The 21,830-nt window shown below is 41.1% G+C and overlaps 1 protein-coding gene across 2 annotated transcripts in view; it reads right to left on the minus strand.

Moving 5' to 3' along the window:
- Positions 1–18,384: 18,384 nt before the first annotated feature.
- Positions 18,385–21,830, minus strand: part of Prkaa2 (protein kinase AMP-activated catalytic subunit alpha 2) — a 51,555-nt gene continuing 48,109 nt past the window's right edge. Inside the window, exons 8-9 of one of the 2 annotated variants that reach the window (XM_075946982.1) lie at positions 20,227–20,353; positions 18,385–19,803 (exon numbers count right to left, since the gene is read on the minus strand). In XM_075946982.1, the coding sequence (XP_075803097.1) occupies positions 19,565–19,803; positions 20,227–20,353 (366 nt within the window). In that variant the 3' untranslated portion in view covers positions 18,385–19,564. The remainder of the gene's footprint in view (positions 19,804–20,226; positions 20,354–21,830) is intronic. The other variant, XM_075946983.1, reaches the window with a different exon arrangement.

The raw sequence follows: 21,830 nt of genomic DNA on the forward strand, positions 1-21,830 counted from the left end.
TAATTTTCTAGAGGACCCAAGTTCAGTTCCCAGCACCCACATGCAGTAGCTTACAGTACCTGTTACTCCAAATGAAACACCCTCCTCTGGCCTCCAGAGCACCTGCACTCATGTGCTTCATGTTCCTGCAAACATGTATGGAGAGTCTTCCCATCTCCTTAAGCAGCAGGCACGACGAAAGAAGTTTCTTTCAGACAGCCTCATCCGTTCTACTTCAAAGCTAATTTTTAAGTGTCTATGTTCTTCCATCTTCCCCTCCATGGTCCAGATGGCGCTCACCAATAAAAGCCACGTTCACTCTAAAACACATGAATCAGAGGTATTTATAGAGGTCAACGCTTAGAGAATAAAACAGGTAGTAAGCACTACACGCAGAATGAGTGGCTGACGGATTGAGGAAGGTGTTACTGCGAAGGTGGCACTAAATGTGCTGCTCTTGCTGGCGTAATGAAGAGCTTAAATGGCCAACAGTAGGAAGGAAGAGAGCTCTAGGATAAAGAAGGTGGAGTCACCAGGAGATTGGGGAGAAGCAAAGTGAACTTGCTGTGCTGAAGAAAGGTATCAGCCAAACATTGATAGGAAATATGGGTAAATTTAAGTTGGAAGAGCTAGTCAGTTAACAAGCCTAAATTATGAGTATTTATAATTAATAAGTCTCTATGTAGTTATTTGGGAGCTGGCTGGTAGGACAGAAAATTCCGTCTACAAGTAAAACTTGATCTTGAAATAACAACACAAACTAGGAAAATCTATATTCTTCCTGGGGACTGTGAATAAATTCAGGCAAATGGTATGCAGTAGGTCTGGTGGGAAATGGCAGAAACGGCTTCCGTTATAGACTGGGGACCCATTCAAGGATTAGGTTAGGAGGGAATGCCAGTGTTTGTGGAGGGGAATTTATGGTTAATAGGGCTATAGATTATGAGAAAAAAAGACTTCTTTGCAATATTCATCAGGGGGGAGTTCACAAGGCCCCTCGCCTAGATGAGCTACAGGCAATCAATGGCTTCTGAGAGACAGACTCCATCTTCTACAGGAACAGGCTCCGTGACAGGGTATGTGAGCCCAAGGAGTCAGCTCTAAACACATGTACATAGGAAGAACACTAACTGGGCTCAGCACATTGTGTGTGTGTGTGTGTGTGTGTGTGTGTGAGAGAGAGAGAGAGAGAGAGAGAGAGAGAGAGAGAGAGAGAGAGAGAGAGAGAGAGAGAGAGAGAGAAACAGCAGTTATTATAGAAGAGCTCATGAACTGGGGTAGGGGTAGCAGAAATGATACAATTACACTACTCACATTCAGAATTCTCAAAAAAAAAAAAACTTAAGAAAATACATGGCTCATGTTTGTTGCCTTTGGAAATGAGCCTCCACAGGCAAAGACAAATGTGGCCTCAGCATGTCATCACAAGGAAACAGAACCAGAAACAAGCAGGTACATCCACCGGTGCCTGACACATTAGACTCAAAACTGAAGTCAGTCACAAGAGGTCACCAAGGTCACTTCACTTTGACCACAGGAGCAATTCTAAGCATGCACTCAGCAAACAGTGCACCAAGTTTCATCAAACAGATCCAGCCGGATAGAAAGGCCTATGGTGACTGCAGCACCCTGCTCTCACCAGCAGTCATCCGGACATAGCAGCAAGCAAACTTCAAATAACAGACATCTGCATAGTGTTTCATCTGCAGAGTCCAGAGTATACATTATTCTCAGCAGCCTAAAAATGGACCGCATTTTTTAACACAAAGCAAGTCCTAATAAGTTTTAAAAATGTATGAAGGAATTCCTAGGATTCTACAGGAACACAGTGACTAAAACTAGAAATGAGAGCATACCTCATGAAAATACAACAACTATTGAGCAAGAGTGGGACATTGAAGAAAAGAGGGAAATTTCAGGATGTTTACACCCAAATGCGAGCACCTGTGCTAGTTTCTGAAATCTTTCTACAGTGGGAACAGTATGGTTCTAAAACTGAAAATTTAGCCTGAGCCCTCAGTCCCACCACTCACCTCAGAGTCGGCAGGAGTGCGCCAAAAGTTTGGGCCATATCGTCCCTCCAGAAGTCGGTGCACATTCCAAGCCTTTCCCTTGCCAGCACCCTGGAGGTCAACGTGTGCGGCCAAGGCTTTCCCTTCCACTTCCCATCACCCAGAGTCATTGCTCTACCAAGGCTTAAGCTGTGTCCATAGTCCTAAGCAAAGCCAGATCGCTGCAGCCACTCGGCCTGTCATTTCTAGTCCCATCGGTGGATTTCATGTCGGTGCAGCATTGGACATGAAGGACACACCTCCGCTGCTGGGAACCAAACGTAGACTAGAAACATGGGTTAAAAGTTATTTCTCCTTGGGTTCCCCTTCTTACTTAGCTTCTTTAGATTCACCTATTGTAGACTCCGTGACCCTTATTTATGGCTAGAAACCAATTATGAGTGAGTACATCCCATGTTCATCTTTTTGGGTCTGGGATACCTCACTCAGGATAGTGTTTTCTATTTCCATCCATTTGCATGCAAAATTAGAGAAGTCATTGTTTTTTACCGCAGCGTAGTACTCTAGTGTGTATAAATTCCATACTTTCTTCATCCATTCTTCCATGGAAGGGCATCTAGGTTGTTTCCAGGTTCTGGCTATTACAAATAATACTGCTATGAACATAGTTGAACAAATGCTTTTGTCATATGATAGGGCATCTCTTGGGTATATTCCCAAGAGTGGTATTGCTGGGTCCAGGGGTAGGTTGATCCCGAATTTCCTGAGAAACCGAAACACTATCCTCTTGGCTAAGGGAAGTAGACAAAATTTCCGGGGAGAAAATTAGGATCTTGGGGGTGGGGTGGGATGGGGGTAAGGGGAGATGGGGAGAGAAAAGTTAGAAGGGAAGGAGGTGGGGCCTTTGGAAAACAGGAGGATTGGGATAAAGGAAGGTTGGACAGGGGAGCACGGAACCACAATTCTTAGTTAAGGGAGCCACTTTAGGTTTGGCAAGAGACCTGACCCTAGAGGGGCTCCCAGGTGCCCAAGCCGAGGTCCCCAGTTAGTTCCTTGGGCAGCTGAGGATAGGGAACCTGAAATGACCCTATCCTAGAGCAATACTGACGAATATCTTGCATATCATCATAGAACCTTCATCTGGTGATGGATGGAGATAGAGACAGAGACCCACACTGGAGCACTGGACTGAGCTCCCAAGGTCCCAATGAGGAGCAGAAGGAGGGAGAACATGAGCAAGGAAGTCAGGACCACGAGGGGTGCACCCACCCACTGAGACAGTGGGGCTGATCTGTTGGGAGCTCACCAAGGCCAGCTGGACTGTGACTGAAAAAGCATGGGATAAAACTGGACTCTCTGAACATGGCGAACAATGAGGACTGATGAGACGCCAAGGACAATGGCACGGGGTTTTGATCCTACGTAATGTGCTGGCTTTGTGGGAGCCTAGCCAGTTTGGATGTTCACCTTCCTAGATATGGACGGAGGGGGGAGGACCTCGGACTTACCACAGGGCAGAAAACCCTGACTGCTCTTTGGACTGGAGAGGGAGGGGGAAAGGAGTGGGGGGAGGGGGAGAAGGATGGGAGGAGAGGGAGAAGGGTGGAGGAGGGGAGGGAAATGGGAGGCTGGGAGGAGGTGGAAACTTGTTTTTTTTTTTCTCCTTTTCTCAATAAAAAAAAAGAAAAAAAAGTTATTTCTCTTTTGTTTGTTCTGCTTTATTGGATAGTGCATGTTCTCTGCATCTTTGGTTTTGTTAATATTTTAGTAGTTTACTTTTTCATATACCTACTCATAATCTTGTATATTATTAACTCACTGTGTTTTAACCTCTGTCACCAGAACGGGACTCAGCAGTTACACACACTGGCTGTTCTTCCAGAAGCCCCGACTTTGATTCTCATCACCCACATGGAAGCTCACAACCATCTGTATCTCTAGTCCCAGGGTACACATGGATAAGTGTATTAGTTCCTTTTCTGTTGCTAGGAAAACAAAACAAAAACATGTCCAAGGTAATTTATAGTCAACCTTCAAATAACCCAACATGACCATTTAAAACAATGTCTCGCTCCTGGTACCAACTTCTGTACCAGTTACTTCTCTGTTGTTGATAAAACAAGATGACCATTCCATCATGATGAAGAGGCATAGCAGCTAGCAGTAGGCATGGCTGCACAAGGAGAAAGCTGAGTTTGTACCTTGAACTGCAAGCATGAAGTGGAGAATATAAACTTTGAGATGGGCCAAACTACATATCAAAGCCTGGAACCCCGTGACACACTTCCTCAGCAATCAAAGCCTGGAACTCCGTGACATACACTTCCTCAGTGATCAGAGCCTGGAACCCCGTGACACACTTCCTCAGCAATCAAAGCCTGGAACCCCGTGACATACTTCCTCAGCAATCAAAGCCTGGAACTCCGTGACATACACTTCCTCAGTGATCAGAGCCTGGAACCCCGTGACACACTTCCTCAGCAATCAAAGCCTGGAACCCCGTGACATACTTCCTCAGTGATCAGAGCCTGGAACCCCGTGACATACTTCCTCAGTGATCAGAGCCTGGAACCCCGTGACACACTTCCTCAGTGATCAGAGCCTGGAACCCCGTGACATACTTCCTCAGTGATCAGAGCCTGGAACCCCGTGACATACTTCCTCAGCGACCTAAACCTGGAACCCCGTGACATACTTCCTCAGTGATCAGAGCCTGGAACCCCATGACATACTTCCTCAGTGATCAGAGCCTGGAACCCCGTGACATACTTCCTCAGTGATCAGAGCCTGGAACCCCGTGACATACTTCCTCAGTGATCAGAGCCTGGAACCCCGTGACATACTTCCTCAGTGATCAGAGCCTGGAACCCCGTGACATACTTCCTCAGTGATCAGAGCCTGGAACCCTGTGACATACTTCCTCAGCGATCAAAGCCTGGAACCCCGTGACATACTTCCTCAGTGATCAGAGCCTGGAACCCCGTGACATACTTCCTCAGTGATCAGAGCCTGGAACCCTGTGACATACTTCCTCAGCGACCAGAGCCTGGAATCTCGCGACATACTTCCTCAGTGATCAGAGCCTGGAACCCCGTGACATACTTCCTCAATGATCAGAGCCTGGAACCCCGTGACATACTTCCTCAGTGATCAGAGCCTGGAACCCCGTGACATACTTCCTCAGTGATCAGAGCCTGGAATCTCGCGACATACTTCCTCAGTGATCAGAGCCTGGAACCCTGCGACATACTTCCTCAGTGATCAGAGCCTGGAACCCCGTGACATACTTCCTCAGCGATCAAAGCCTGGAACCCCGTGACATACTTCCTCAGCGACCTAAACCTGGAACCCCGTGACATACTTCCTCAGTGATCAGAGCCTGGAACCCCGTGACATACTTCCTCAGTGATCAGAGCCTGGAACCCCGTGACATACTTCCTCAATGATCAGAGCCTGGAACCCTGTGACATACTTCCTCAGCGATCAAAGCCTGGAACCCCGTGACATACTTCCTCAATGATCAGAGCCTGGAACCCCGTGACATACTTCCTCAGCGACCAGAGCCTGGAATCTCGCGACATACTTCCTCAGTGATCAGAGCCTGGAACCCTGCGACATACTTCCTCAGTGATCAGAGCCTGGAACCCCGTGACATACTTCCTCAGTGATCAGAGCCTGGAACCCCGTGACATACTTCCTCAGTGATCAGAGCCTGGAACCCCGTGACATACTTCCTCAGTGATCAGAGCCTTGAACCCCGTGACATACTTCCTCAGCGATCAAAGCCTGGAACCCCGTGACATACTTCCTCAGTGATCAGAGCCTGGAACCCCGTGACATACTTCCTCAGTGATCAGAGCCTTGAACCCCGTGACATACTTCCTCAGCGATCAAAGCCTGGAACCCCGTGACATACTTCCTCAGTGATCAGAGCCTTGAACCCCGTGACATACTTCCTCAGTGATCAGAGCCTGGAACCCCGTGACACACTTCCTCAGTGATCAGAGCCTGGAACCCCGTGACATACTTCCTCAGTGATCAGAGCCTTGAACCCCGTGACATACTTCCTCAGTGATCAGAGCCTGGAACCCCGTGACATACTTCCTCAGTGATCAGAGCCTTGAACCCCGTGACATACTTCCTCAGTGATCAGAGCCTGGAACCCCGTGACATACTTCCTCAGTGATCAGAGCCTGGAACCCCGTGACATACTTCCTCAGTGATCAGAGCCTGGAACCCTGTGACATACTTCCTCAGCGATCAAAGCCTGGAACCCCGTGACATACTTCCTCAGTGATCAGAGCCTGGAACCCCGTGACATACTTCCTCAGTGATCAGAGCCTGGAACCCCGTGACATACTTCCCCAGTGATCAGAGCCTGGAACCCCGTGACATACTTCCTCAGTGATCAGAGCCTGGAACCCCGTGACATACTTCCTCAGTGATCAGAGCCTGGAACCCCGTGACATACTTCCTCAGTGATCAGAGCCTGGAACCCCGTGACATACTTCCTCAGCGATCAAAGCCTGGAACCCCGTGACATACTTCCCCAGTGATCAGAGCCTGGAACCCCGTGACATACTTCCTCAGTGATCAGAGCCTGGAACCCCGTGACATACTTCCCCAGTGAGTCCACTCTTAATCCTCTCCAAACAGTGTCACCAACTGAGGAACGAGGGTTCACATATCTGAACCTATGGAGAACCGTCTCATTCAAGCCACTATCATAAGTGAATGAAACTGTAATTTATTATAAAAGTTTAAAACTAACTGAAGCTCCTTGGCTTCCAAATGGCCATCAAACAGTGAAGAAGTTCACCAAGATAAATCATCGTGAGGACAGAAATCACATGATCATTTCAACAGATGCAGAAAAGATTTGACGAAATTTAATGTGTTTTCATAATAAAAGTCTTGACGTATTTAGGAACAGATAGAACATTCTGCAAACTAATAAATATTATATATGACAAACCTATTAATAATAGTATACTAAACAAGAGAAACTTGAGACCATTTCTTATAAAGTGTGGAATAAAAAGATATCCACATTTTCTACTCATATTCAAAACAGCTTCTGAAATCTTGGCCAGATCAGTTAGACAAAAGAAAGATATACCAGGAATAAAAATAAGGAAGGAAGAAATCAAATTAACTGTTTCAAACTGACATTCTATAATATTAACTATTAAAAGCCCTTTTAGAATGTATCAAAAAACTCAGTTAGTAAGAATTTTCAGTAAGTTGCAGCATACAAATCCACATACAAAAGCAGTCACTGTCTTACATAGCAGCGATGAGATTGCTGAAAAGGAATTAGGAAAAAAATTCCCTATTTACAGTAGCTCTGGGGGTGGGGGGGGAGGGAGTTGTACCCAGCAATAAACCTAAGCAAGGACGTGGACGACTTCTACAAGAGGTCTTTAAGACACTGATAGAAAATGCTAGATATTAGACCTTCCGGTGGAAGAATACCGCACAAGTGCTTGTATTACTATAAGTAATCTATAGCGTCAATGCAATTCCCATCAAAATTCTGATGGCATTCTTCACAGAGCTAGAAAAAAAAACAATACAAGAATTCATATGGATTACAAATAGCCATCTAAGTCTGAAGAGAGAACACAGCGACAGACATCACACTGCTTGGTTTCCAAACACACTACAGAGCTGTTAGGGCACACGCAGCCTGCTAACCACAGAAAACAGACATAGGCTGGTAGGGCAGAATAGTGGCCCCAGAAATAAACCCAATCACTGTGACCACCTAATTTTTGACAAAGGCTTTAAAAACACGGAGATGGGAGAAAAAGACCAGCCTATTCAAAAAATGGTGAGGGGAAAACCAGTTGTCTCACTGCAGATGAAGTTAGATCCACATCATTGCACCCTGTACAAAAAGCAATTTAAGTGATCAAGGTTTTAATATAAAACCTAAAATACTGAATATGCTAGAGGAAAACACTTCGAAATATAGGTTATAGGAAAACTTTCAAAACAGAGCTCGATGACCACAAGGAACACACCCTCCCGAATTAACACATGGAACTGTGTGAAGTTAAATTTTTTTCTGCATAGTAAAACAAGCTATCATACAGGGTAAACAGTCCACAGAATACAATTTTTGTCACTTGTGCGTCACATAAGGAGCTAATATCCAGAAGTGAAAAAGAACTGTAAAAATTAAAGACTGAAAAATCAAAACCAACTAATTCATAAGCTAACGGACAGTTAGTTCTCAAAAGAAACACAAATAGCCAGTGTTATTTTTATTTCTTAAAGGAAATGATGTTTATAAATGCACAGGCCACAGACCTGACAGAATTTTTATGTGTCATTTGTTACTTAAGTGAAAAATGTAAGTACCTTTTAAATATATATTTTGCTAGGTCCACTTTATGGCTAAGTAAACTAATTCTAAGAAAACTCCTAGATCATCCACTCAATTTATTACAGGAATAACCACTGGAAATTTACCAATAAGGTTTTTTTTTTAAATGTTCAACATCCCTAGCCATCAAGGTAATACAAATGAAAACAACTTTGGCATACCATCTCATATCAGTCAGAATGGCTATGATACAAACAAAACAAAACAAATAAACAAATAAAAAGCCCCCACAGGACACCACCAAACACTGCTGAAAATGTGGAAAAGAGAAACCCTTACTCATTGCTGGTGGGTGTGCAAACTAGTACAGTCATTATGGAAATCGGTGTGGAAGTCTCTCAAAAAAAATTAAATGCAGGTCCCAGATGTCCCACTCCTGGGTATATACCCAAAGGCCTCCATGTCCTACCCACAGAGATAGGAGTACATCCATGTATATTGCAGCGCAATCCACAGTAGCAAGGAAAAGGAACCAGCTTAGCTGCTCATCAATTGATGAATAATGAAATGTGCATACACACAAGGGAATTTTAGTCATCTAGAAATAAAAATGAAATTTACAGAAAAAAAATAGATGGGCTGAAAAGTACTATATTAAGAGGAGTGACCCAAACTAAAAAAGACAAAACTTCATGTTCTCTATCATACGAAGATCTTAGCTCGTAATGTCTATGAGTGAAGCCTTAAAAAAGCCAAACTAAACAAAAACAAACAAATGAACTGACAAACAAACAAAAACAGGGAAGGAACTAAGAGAGGGTAAAATGAAATGCTGAGTGTAGACAAAGGAAAGCTGACAGGAGCTGGGTCGGGAGGACAGGGTAGGGGAGATGAAAGGAGCAGGAGGAGAATCAACTAAAATTTTGTTTGAAAATGTTGCGATGATAACTAAGATTTGTATGGCAACTAATAAGAAAAATCATTACAACAGATACCAAAGAAATTCAGATTATTAGAACATACTTTGACAGCAATCTGGAAAATCTAAAGGAGTGATACACTCCTATACAACCATAGCCTACCACCATGAAACCAAGAAGAAGAAAAACAACTTAAACAGATACGTGACAGACAAGCAATGAGGCCAAAGTGATAAAGTCTCTCGAATCCACACACCACAGGCTCCAAAGGATTCCTTACTGAATTCTCCTAGGTTTTTAAATAATACCTGTGCTCTTCAAACCATACCAGAAAGGAGAAAGAGAAAAATGCTACCAAATTCACTTTATGAAGCCAATACTACTCTGATACAAAACCAGACACTAGCAAACCAAATTCAATACACATAAAAAAGACAAGTCACTATGATGAAATTTATTTAATTCCACAGTTCATTAAGTATGCAAATCAGTAAGTGTAATACATCATTACATAAATTAGAGTCAAGGACAGAAACCATATAAACATATTAATCAATGCAGAATTTGACAAAGATCAACATTCCCTACATACAACACCCTGAAAGAACTAAGAATAGGTGAAGCATATACCAGCAATAAAGGGCATATACATCAAACCTATAGCCAATATTATACTAGATGAGAAAAACAGCATTTCCTCTAAAACCAGGACCACGACAAGGGGACCACTTTCATGACTCTTGTTCAATATAGTCCTCAAATCTTAGCGAGCAATAAGGCAAGAGAAAGAAATTAAAGTCCTACAAATGGGAAAGGAAGAGTTAAAGTGCCCCAGTTTGTAGATAACATGACCTTGTGCTTAAAAGACTTTCAACAGTGAGGGGGCTCAGAGGGTAAGGACACTTGTTGCCAAGGCTGACATCGATCTCCAGAAGCCACAGGGTGGGAGGCGAGAACCCACACCAGCTAGTTGTCTTCTGACTCATGAACACTATGGCAAGTATGCAACTCCCACACATATTAAAGAAAGAAGTGTAAAATATGAAAAAGACTTAAACAGTCCATCAAAACCTCTTAGAACTGAAAATCACCCTCATCAAAATATTAGAATACAAAATCAACATGTAAAGGACCAGTAAACTTCCTCTATAACAATAACAAGCATGCTGAGAAAAAAAATCAAGGAAATAATCTTATTTACTAGAAATGCAAAAAAAAAAGCAAAATATGGGCTAGAGAGATGGCTCCAGGTTCAATTCCCAACACCCATATGGTAGCTCACAATTGTCTATAACTCCAGTTCCAGTGGCACCAACACCCTCACACAGACATACATGCAGGCAAAACACCAATGCTCATAAAGTCTTTTATAAAAAGCAAAACATATTGGCAAAAACCTAACAAAGGAAATAAAAGAATTTTTCAATGAAATTTTAAACACCTAAGGAAAACACTGGAAATGACACTAGAAGATGGAAATACTTCCACGCTCAGGAATTGCCAGAATTCACAGTTACCACCTATCTGATTTTAAAAAGGATGCCAGATACAGTGATTGGTAGAAATGCCACTCCTTCAACAAATGGCACTACGATAAAGCTGGATAGCGACAAGGAAAAGAATGGTAATTAATCCATCTGTCTCACTCTAAAAGAGAGAGAGAGATTGAAACTATAGGCACAGGGGACTGGAGAGACAGCTCAGAGGTTAAGAGCACAGGCTGCTCTTCCTGAGTTCAATTCCCAGCAGCCACATGGTGGCTCACAACCATCTGTAATGAGATCTGCTGCCCTCTTCTGGCGTGTAGGCACACAGGCAAGTATACATGATAAATAAAATCTTTATAAAAATATATAACACCTTTGGGGCTAGAGATTGTTCAGTGGTTAAGAGCACTGGCTGCTCTTTCAGAGAACCCAGGTTCAATTCCCAGCCCCCACATGGCAGCTCACAAATGTTTGTAACTCTAGAGTCTTACTCAGACTTCCGGTGGGTCACAGCCCTCAACAAGTGCCCCGTTTGTCTGCACCACCCCACACTGTACAATCATACACACAGCCTGGGGCTCCTCGAAGCACCCTCTTTCCTGCATGTCCCATGGGACACGCTGTCCTCTGTGGCTGGGATGTCTTTCTCACTCACGCCCTCCATTGCTTGAGCTGTGTTGTACTCCCTACGGCACAGTGGCCATCACTTTCATCAGAACAGCCATGGCTGCTCACCTCAAGATTGGGCTTTTAGATTGTTGACATTCTTTCCCAGAAGGAGGGGGAGGGAAAAGGAGGAACTGGGCCCTCACTCGTAATTCAGCGACTTTCTCCCACACCCCCATAACTATTGTGTGTAATTCTGCCCTATTTACATGTGATCAAAGCAGATGTTATACTTACATGAAAAAAATCTACAAAATCAATCACAATGAATAAATGTCAGCAAAGTATTTGTATTTTAAAAGTAAAAAGAGGGTCTGAGGTCATCACTTAGGTGGTAGACTGCTTGTCTTGCATGCATGGGACTCGGGCTTACTATCCACCATGGCATAAACTGGGAATAATGGTACATGCCTCTAATCCCAACACTTGGGAAGTAAACACAGGAGGTTCAGGTGTTTAAGGTAAAAGTGGGTTACATGAGACCTTGTGTCCAAAAACTCAAGAGGGAAGGAGAAAGAACAGAAATGGGAAAGGAGGAGGAAGCAATGTTCCCAGTAGTACCTGTAATAATCACTAATGGTACATTTATAGCAGCGGTGTAGCAGTGCTGGAAGACGTGTGTTCAGTCACCTGAGGAAACCCAAGTATACCCATGGCTCTTCCAAGGAGTAAAACAACAAATCTGTACCCCTTACAACTGGGGCGATTTGTTATCAAGCAGAGCACTTAGATATGGCTCAGGTTGAAAATACAGTGTACAGTGACAAAGACAAAAATGTACAGCAATGGCCTCAAATCTCCAGTGAGTCAGAAGCAAGTTCTTTCTGAGAAAGCTTTCTCAGGAATGATTAGCTGAAGCACAGAATATTAGCTTAGAGACTGGACAGAAACAAAACGAGCTTTCAAATTAACCAGATTTTAATTTGATTTTGTGGAAAATGTGGACACGCAATCAGGCCACTTTCTCTTGTGTGTATTGCCAATGAGTTCCATACAGTGCGGACATAATTAGACAGAACCTGCGAATATGAAATGCTTTCAAATTCACTAATCTTTTCAACATGGTTACTGAAGAAAAATCTTTCCCACCGATCATTTAACTCACAAAAATGCATTAATAAATAAAACTGAAATTAGAATCTATAGTTATTTAAGCAAAATCACTGCGAGTCTGTTGTCTTCTGTTCTGAAACCAACTGTAAAAAGTAGTCCCATTTCAATGATTTAACAGTGTTTTCAAATAGAGACATACTCTAGCCCTGCACTAAGGATTAACACACCGTGGGACTATTTTACAGGTTCCTGAAAAACAAATCAAGTAATTACTATCCAGTAATATGTTATAACCATACACATCATCTAGTGTCTGTCAACGTAATTTTATTGTTTACATTCAAAAAACACTGTATAGAAGTGAAACGTGATAAAAACACAACCATTGCCCCCAAAATAATATCAAAATACTATCCTTCAAGGTCATAGTTCATAACAACTTCACAATCAACACTCAAAACAGTACAACCATGGTATTTGTGAACAGTCTTGACAGAAAGCTGTATTTTGGTACATTAAGGCAGCTTCAGTCAACATTCTGAATAACAATATTTACTAAAACAAAAGACAGTTTTGATATTTAGATATTTGAGGTTTCCAGGAAATTTTAAGCATCTTACAATAAGAACACTATGATTTATGGAACTGTGTCTTAAACATTCTTAGCACTATGTTCTTATTACATATGACACCTAAAAACGAGATACTCATCCTGTCGGTATCAAGGTTGTCTAGTAAAAAAGCCAAGACTGAGGCTGAATGTGTGACTATAAACCCCACTTCCAGGTTTTCAAACAGCTTCTCACACACATCTGTGAGGTAGGTTATTATCCACATTTTGTACAAGAGAGAACTACACAGGGTCACATAGCTGTGCTGCGATAGGAGCAAACAGGGAATTCGATTTCAATTAGACTCGGTCTTCAACTCTGCGTTTCTTTCTTTTATATACTTTAAAACATAAAGATTGCTAGTAATTGCATTCATTTTTAAAAGCACAAGAAAGTAGCCAAATGTTTGCCCAGGTGGCTTTTAAAAGTGTTATAAATAAAACAGAAACTCTATTCAGTGAAGAACTTCTAGTGGTGATGGTGTGAGGTTTGGTCAAGTGGAACTGAAGAAGCAGAAGCAAACCACGTGACCCTTTGTGGGGCAGCTCACAGGGAAACAGAACACTCAAAAGAAAATGGAGTTTGATTGTGTGTTTGCTTTAATATGCTTTTTCTCTGCAGTTATTTGAGAAGGCACCAGGAACTGTTTCTTTCTTTGTGTAGACTGTGGATCTATGTCTCTTCCATTTTTGGAAAATGTTCTCCATCTAGAAAAATGGGCTTCATTTGGTAACAAATATTATTTACAAGAGACTTTTAGCTGTGAAAATGCATACTCAGATTAATAAGAGAAAAATAAAAATGCAATTCTTCTTTCCTAGGAGGCTTCTGTTTTCCTTAAAACTTTAACACAAAGTAGCAAGTCTTGAATTAAAAAAAAAATGACTGTATAAACCTTATTTTTTTTTTAAAAAAAAAGTCTATTTTTAAATTTTTCTTTATTCTAGGACATTCTTCTAATCCTTAACTATTTTTTTAAAACTGGAAAGAATATTATATCCTATAATTTCCTTAATTGCACTTTAAATATAATTGAATTGACCCACCCTGCTTGTCCAAATAACCGCGAATTACTTCTGTAAAATCTGAACTGCTAATAGACACAAACTCTAGTTACCAAAAGTCACATGCAGTTACAAACGGCATTGCTGTACAAGGCTGGCAGTAAACATTAATGTTGGCTCACAAAATACAGGCCTGCAGTCTGAGAACTTCTGGATGGGACCTGATTCTTATCAGGTTATGGCTGAAGAAGTTTAATCAAAACTTAATCCAGTCTAGACTGTGGGTCCTGTTCCTCATGCTATAACCAGTGCTATCAACTGCATCACAAATATTCAAGGAAAGGCTAGTCACTTTCTTGTTGAAATAGTGTGTATGTTTATGTACATATACCTATATGAATGATTTAAAGCTCACTAACTTAAGTTGCATTTCCAAGTTTTAAAAGGCTTGACAGAATCTCTGTCGAGCCAGTAGTGACCAGGTTGTTCATAGAGAGTGCTCTATGAAAATAGGGTCACATCATTTCTGCACAAAATAAAAAGTCACCAATATGAAATTTAGATAAGCCTATTTTCGCTAACAGTCACAACTTAGGGACTGGGCCTAGTTTTCCTTTACAGATTGTACTTTAAGAATCACATAAATAAGGGCAGGGAATTTAGGTCAGTGGTCAAGCACTTGCTTCACGCGTGTGAAGCCCTGGGTTCAATTCCCAGTAAAAAAGCTCCCTACAACCCAAAATCACATAAATAAAATTGAAGAAAAAATTATGTTCTATAAATTTTTCTAGATTTCAAGCACCCTCAATAACTTATAAATACTTATAAAAATCATATAATATAATCATAACTATTTCACATAGTTACATCGAACTAGTACAATCAACTAGCTTTTATAATTAACTAGATAAATTCAGTTACAACTACTGTATGTCACTCCAGGATTCACCAGCAATACACCAGTGTTTAGTTTAGTACTTGCCTATCGGAAGTCTCACAAACTCGAACTGTTCAGCCCAGAAGAAAGGTCAAGTGACTGGTACCACTGAATCCACGTCTGGCACTCATGACTTACGGAGAGACTGCTGTCCCTGCTCACTGGACTGGTCACTGAAAGGGGACATGAACAGAACTGCAAATTGTTAGCACTGCCACCACAAGATTAGCAGCCATTTTCTGATTAATGCTAAATTCACGTGCGGCTCTTGATTTGCTGACTTTTTCTGCTGTCTGCACTCCGGCAGTCCACGAAGCTGTGTTTAGAATACACCTTTGAAATGCCTGGAACTAGGACAGAACCTTCATACTAATATAAAAATGCATACAGATTTTATACAGATGCATAAAAAGAGGACACTAACACGAATTCTCTGAAGTAAACAAGGCAGAACTTTAGAGCTCAAAGGGGGCACCAGCTATTCTCTCTATCCCTTGCATTTTAGGATCTCACAATTGAGGCCAAGTCCAAGACGGAACTTCCTCAGAGATGCACAGAGCTTTCACCCAAACTTTTCAACGGAGTTGCTGAGAACTGCTGAAGTCCTGATTCCTACTTTTTTATTTTATTTTATTTTTGGTTTTTCGAGACAGGGTTTCTCTGTGGCTTTGGAGCCTGTCCTGGAACTAGCTCTGTAGATCAGGCTAACTGAAGGAAAGGTAACAGGTAGAGATATGCCAGACTGAAGAGTTTCAGCTCTTTAAACCCAACACAAATCACAAAGGGTTATGAGCAGATTCCACATTTAGATAGGAGACTTAACACTAGTTTAACTTACTAACCAGTGAGCAGACAGAGCCACAGGGTCTGTGGTAGGTATGTTTTAGGATATTAAATTGTATAAATCAATGCGGGGCCCACATTAACTGAGCGTGCTTACATGTTAGTAGATACTACAGATAAAGCAGTATAAAAATCTGATTTGGTTGTTTATGATTATTTTCCAATTATATTTCCTTTTATCTCAAGTATTAAATTTGTATTCCCTGAGTACAAACTAGCTAAGAAAAAAGGACACCCAGAACTATATAAGTATCTTTGAAGACTTACTTGCATGACAGAGAGACTTCACTGTGCTAAATAAGCCACTTCCCTGGCACATGAGGACATATATTTCCGCCTAGCTTGGGCCCCTGGCTTCTCTCTGCACATGACCAGAGGTTGCAAGGGGCTCTAAAATGGTTTCTTCATCCACACAAAACTCTAATTTGTGAATGGTATGCTTTTCTCTCTCCCTATAGACTTAATTTGAGACAGCTTCGATTTTAGTTTCCCAAATCAAAATACTTAGAAAATGTTCGGTGGCCATGGAAGAATGAATTCAAACTGGCTCTCCATGGAGCCATACCAGCAAGTTACCGGTCTCTTATTCTTCTGGTTTTTCATAAGTAACCTTGTCTAAGACTTTCCAGTCATCCACTGAGTGAAGAAAAGAACAGAAGTTCTACCTTAAAACATCAGTCTTATTAAGAAACCCAAGCCGTGACACAAGCTGCGGGCTCTGGATAAGCTTTTCCGCATGGTAAAGGCTGTGGCTCTACCTCAATCAGGCTGTCCACAGCAAGTGAAAGGGAAGGAGTGCTGTCTGAAGTGTCATGACCACGCCTGCTGTGGCACTCGGGGACAGCTGTTTTCCATACTTCCTTATGGGATGTTCAGGCTTCTTTATTGTTTACATTTTGAAGCAGGGTCTTGATATCTATCTAGTCTAGTTTGGCCTCAAAGTATCTTCCTGCCTCATGCTCCCCAGTGGGATTACTGGTAAGCAACATCCTCAGCTGATGTTTTAAAACAGTAAACTAGTTCGGGCAAAGTAGGGCCACACACAATTATGTGGCCTGCTTTTTCTGAACGAACTCAATGTTTTTCAAAATGAGTCCATGATATTTCTTTGTTTTAGGAAATACTATTTTAGAACAAGATGGAGTCCGTTTCCAGGACATAAATAAGGCCCACACCTATAACCTAACAGTAATTATCCCTAGGTTAGCCTGATGTTAACTCAGTACTTGCCATGTCCAGTGTTGATTAAAGTGTGAAAACTTTAAATTTGCAAAGCATTCTTTCCTTCTCTATTCCCAAGAGCAAAGAAAAAAAACTGTGCTATGAGCCGGGTGGTGGTGGCGCACGCCTTTAATCCCAGCACTCAGGAGGCAGAGGCAGGCGGATCTCTGTGAATTCGAAGCCAGCCTGGTCTACAAGAGCTAGTTCCAGGACACAGCTCTATTACACAGAGAAACTCAGCCTCAAAACAAAACAAACAAACAAACAAAAAACCTATGCTAGACAAAGTTCTAGCTTCTTGTATGCTAGATGAGTCACCAAATTCTCTCTGCAAACCAATTTATCCTATCACCTAGACTCATAAAATAATTGTTTTGAAATGTTAAAAGAAAAGAAATAAAATGACCTTCAGTTCTCCTGAAATTCAATAGGCAACTGTCAATCTGGGTACAAAACACTGGAACAAATAAGATAATAGTAAATAATTTTTAGTTCTCCACTAGCATCATAATTATTCAAACAAAGTAGTTTTGCTATGAGCGAGCTCCTAGCATCAAATTCACTAGACTAAGAGAGCATTCTGGCAACCTTGCTGCCTTCAAAACTGTTGAGGATATTGTAATTAGAGGTAAGGAATCCAATAATTTCCTTATTTCAAAGCCTTCCATTCATAATTAGAAAATATTATGAGCAGGTATTTCACACACACACACACACACACACACACACACACACACACACACACAAAGGGGTATGCACACATTTGGAGAAGTCAAAATTATGCCACATCCATAAAACACATTAGACAAAACAGGACTAAATATTGCTATTAAAATAACTACTAAAATTACCATCTATTGCCACAAGATGGCAATCTTTCAAAGATTAAAAACACAAGCTACCTTAATTGTACACCCACCCTCTTTCTCAAATTGGAGAAACGGTCCTTTAGATTTTGATACTGAAAACTGGAGTGATGAGTATTGACCATCATTTTCTAAAAGAACTACAAAATTATCTGATGTGATATGATGCAAACTCATGATTTCAAAGCTATTTAAAGACAGATAAACCTGTCTTCGGTGAACACATGAGAAACTTAGTCTCATAGGCTCATTGCTCTTCTTGGTAGACTGAAAATATACCATTTTTGGTAAAGAGAAACCTGTCAAGGCAATGCTTCTTTCATTTTCAAGAGCTTAATAGTTCCTAGGATAAATCAGGTCAATGATTTGTTAATTACAACATAAATACAATAAATGAATAAATATATTATTAAATTATACATAATTTAAAAATACTTTTACTAAAACAAAATATAATCAATTAACTTTATCCTGCTTTATATTGATTTTATCTTAAATTAAAAAAACTTGCACAAAAAAGTTTGGTTCTTTTTGATTAAAAGCACTGATGTGTCAATACATACATGTATATATGTAAACAACACATACACTTATTCCAGGAAAAAATACTTTAAATGTTTAAGGCTTCCCTGTCCAATCAGGTTCAACAGTGAAGGTCACAGCAGATAAGCTTTGGAAGTACACTAAGGTCCTAAGGACAAAACAGGGTTTTGAACTAAAGACTAAAGAAAGGGAACAAAAGATTGAAAACCAATGAACAAAGACAATGGTTACTGAGGAAGGAGGTGGCATCAATAACAACTTAAACCTCAGGTGAATTAATGAAGACGTCAGAAGGTCATAACCTCCAGGCCTCCCACCCCATGTGAGCCCTACCCCAGGCCCATAAACACAAAATAGAAGATCAGAATAGAATTTCCTTTAAGGGGTTGTTGTTATTTTGCCTTGTTTCATTTAACTGTGTACTATTTTTGCATGGTTTTGTCTTGCTTGGTGGTGGTGGGATTTAACTAGGCCCTTGTACAAATGTTGAAAAGTCTAGATACTGGGCACCTGTTCACAGAAACACAGTCTTTCTGGCTAATATTAGGCAGTATTTTCAGAAACCATTAAAAAGAATTTGGTTTCTAATATTTAGGGGGACAGGCTTTTCAGATTTCTATATTTAAATATTTGATCAGCACATTCTATTTCTTGATCTTCTTGTGCAAGAAAACTGGGTGCCTATATAGTCTAACACCTTTTGAAATTTAGAAAGCAAACTGGATTTTTGTGCACTACACATGAGGGAAGAAGGTACCACACCATTCCTAAATTAGCTGGTTCATCAGTGAAGGGTGCTCATCATGTGTAGTGAACTCACAAGTATGAATTAGCAAACATCAGCACTCATCCATTAAAGGTACTACCTATATTCAAATTTATCATAGGCACAGTAGAATAGAGTTCTAAAAGTAAACAAAGTGCCAGACTTCTGTGTTTCTGGTAATTTCAATACATGGCATGTCACCTGGGAATATTCACATCAATTCATATTGCAGAGTATGTAATACCCAAAAGTGAGATACTAATTTAAAGAGTATATGTGATTTTCACAGTGCAGTAACAGAAAGACAGAAACCAGTGGTAGATTATCAACGAGCTAAAGTAGTGATCAGACTGGCACACATTTCAAAAAAATCCATGGTGTGACTGCCCAGGCGGGGGGAAGCTGAGGACAAAGTGCTTCCAGTCAAAGAGCCAGAGAGGGAACCCGAGAGTGAGTGGTTCTCAGCTGTGGTGGAATCAAAGCTTGACCGTGGTCTGTGCAGGCCAGCAGCAGAACAGGACCGCTGAGGTGTTGAGGAACCAGACCTCTGCTCTACCACCTCATCTGAAAGATCAAAGAACAGTGAATGGAGCAAGTGCACTCGTCCAAGTCGTCCCTGAAGCTGCTGCACTGAGAATGGGAAGTAAAGGAATCTGAGCACGGGAGCTTAGTAAGGACTGTGATGTTCGGTGTTTGGAGTGGAACAGACGCTACCTCGCCCTTCCCACAGCCATCACACGTTACCAACCAATCACTCACAACATCCCTAATCCTTCTCAACACAGGATGCAGCACTTCCACTAATGCTGACATCTGAAGACAGCTTCCATCTTAGGCCATTTTCCATATTTAATTTCACCTACATTTTTGTTAGGTCTACTTTAAGAAGTAGAGACCCCACCCACCATGTCTTTGAAATGATTGTGACAGCAGGTCAAACGGTGCCAAGTTTTACTTCTCAGAACTCATCCCTGCAAACCTCCTTACCATCAATGCTTTTAAAGTCTAAAAGATAGCTCCGATTGTCAACCAGGTAAAGCTGCAAGCTCATTTTCACATAAGTGCCAGTCACTGGATTTTTTCTTCTTACTCGAAGATGGTAGGCATTCACTACCTAAAACCAGAAATAAATAAAAACTTAAAACTACACAATGTCTCCCATCTTAACAAAAAATAACAAAACCAAACATGGGTGAGAGAGAAGGATTTATGCTTGATTCTTCTATGTCACAAGTAATTCAGAATATTTAACCCCACTATCAATACCATTTGTAAAAGTTCAGATCCTATAGAGTCTAGCCTTTAACCCAGATATGGATTTGCTCTAGAGTATTAATAATAATCTTAGTAGCCTTTGCTTCAGTAGTTTTGATAAATAGGGAGCAGAAGGAATAACAGAGCTAAATATTAGTGGCTTGCTGTGGGATAATGCTCTTGTACACTGTAAAATTTGTTACTCATATTGGTTTAATAAAAAGCTGATTAGCCAGTAGCCAGGCAGGAAGTATAGGTGGGGCAACCAGACTAGGAGAATTCTGGGAAGAGGAAAGGCAGAGATGCAGTCACCTGCCAGACACAGAGGAAGCAAGATGAGAATGCCTCGCTGAGAAAAGCTACCAAGCCAATTGGCTAAACATAGACAAGAATTGCGGGTTAATTTAAGTTATAAGAGCTAGCTAATAATAATCCTGAGTTAATAGGCCAAATAATTCATAATTAATATAACCCTCTGTGTGTTTCTTTGGGACTAAATGGCTGTGGGACTAAGGCAAGACAGAAACTTCTGCCTACAGTGGCTTAAATCAGGTAGAGTCATAAAACACCAACAGCATGATATCCCAAAAATAATGTAAAACTGCAGATCAAATGAAAAGATTCTGGGCTGGTGTGGGAAGTCCTTCTGTATATGTGTTGCTTTTATTGGTTAATGAATAAAGAAGCTGGCCTGGTCTGTGATAGGGCAGAATAGAGCTAGGTGGGGGTGGGGGTGGTATGGGGGGACAACTAAAGTGAATGCTGGGAGAAAGAAGGTGGAGTCAGGGAGAAGCCATGTAGCCCTGCTGGAGACAGACACAGGACGAAACTTCACCCAGTAAGCCACAGCCATGTGGCAATACACAGAATAATGGAGATAGGTTAGTTTAGGATATAGTTAGCCAGAAATATGCTTAAGCTATTGGCCAAACTGTATTACAAATAATATAGTTTCTGTGTGATTATGTAGGGTCAGGGCAGCTGGGAACAAACTAACGGCTTCCATCAACACTTGGTTCTCAGAATGGGTTAGATTAGTTTCTAGATTCTTTCCCTGGATATGTTAAAATGTTGGCATCTCTTTTATTTACATGCTTATAAAGTGAGACAGAATCCAACACAGGGTCTTGAGTCCATAAAAATTCTCCTGCCTCAGGTTCTTGGAGTGCTAGTGTTTGTTACAGGCATGAACCACTATGCCCAGCAAAATCTTATTTAACTAAATAAACTTGCTTCAGAAAAAGGAGATTGAATTTATTTAAGAAATGTTATCTTATTTAATCATGTAAAATAATGAAATGAAAGCAAATTAAAATTGATTTATTAAAATGTATTGA

Source organism: Microtus pennsylvanicus, chromosome 13 (assembly GCF_037038515.1).
Source record: "Microtus pennsylvanicus isolate mMicPen1 chromosome 13, mMicPen1.hap1, whole genome shotgun sequence".
Classification (NCBI taxonomy): Eukaryota; Metazoa; Chordata; class Mammalia; order Rodentia; family Cricetidae; genus Microtus; species Microtus pennsylvanicus.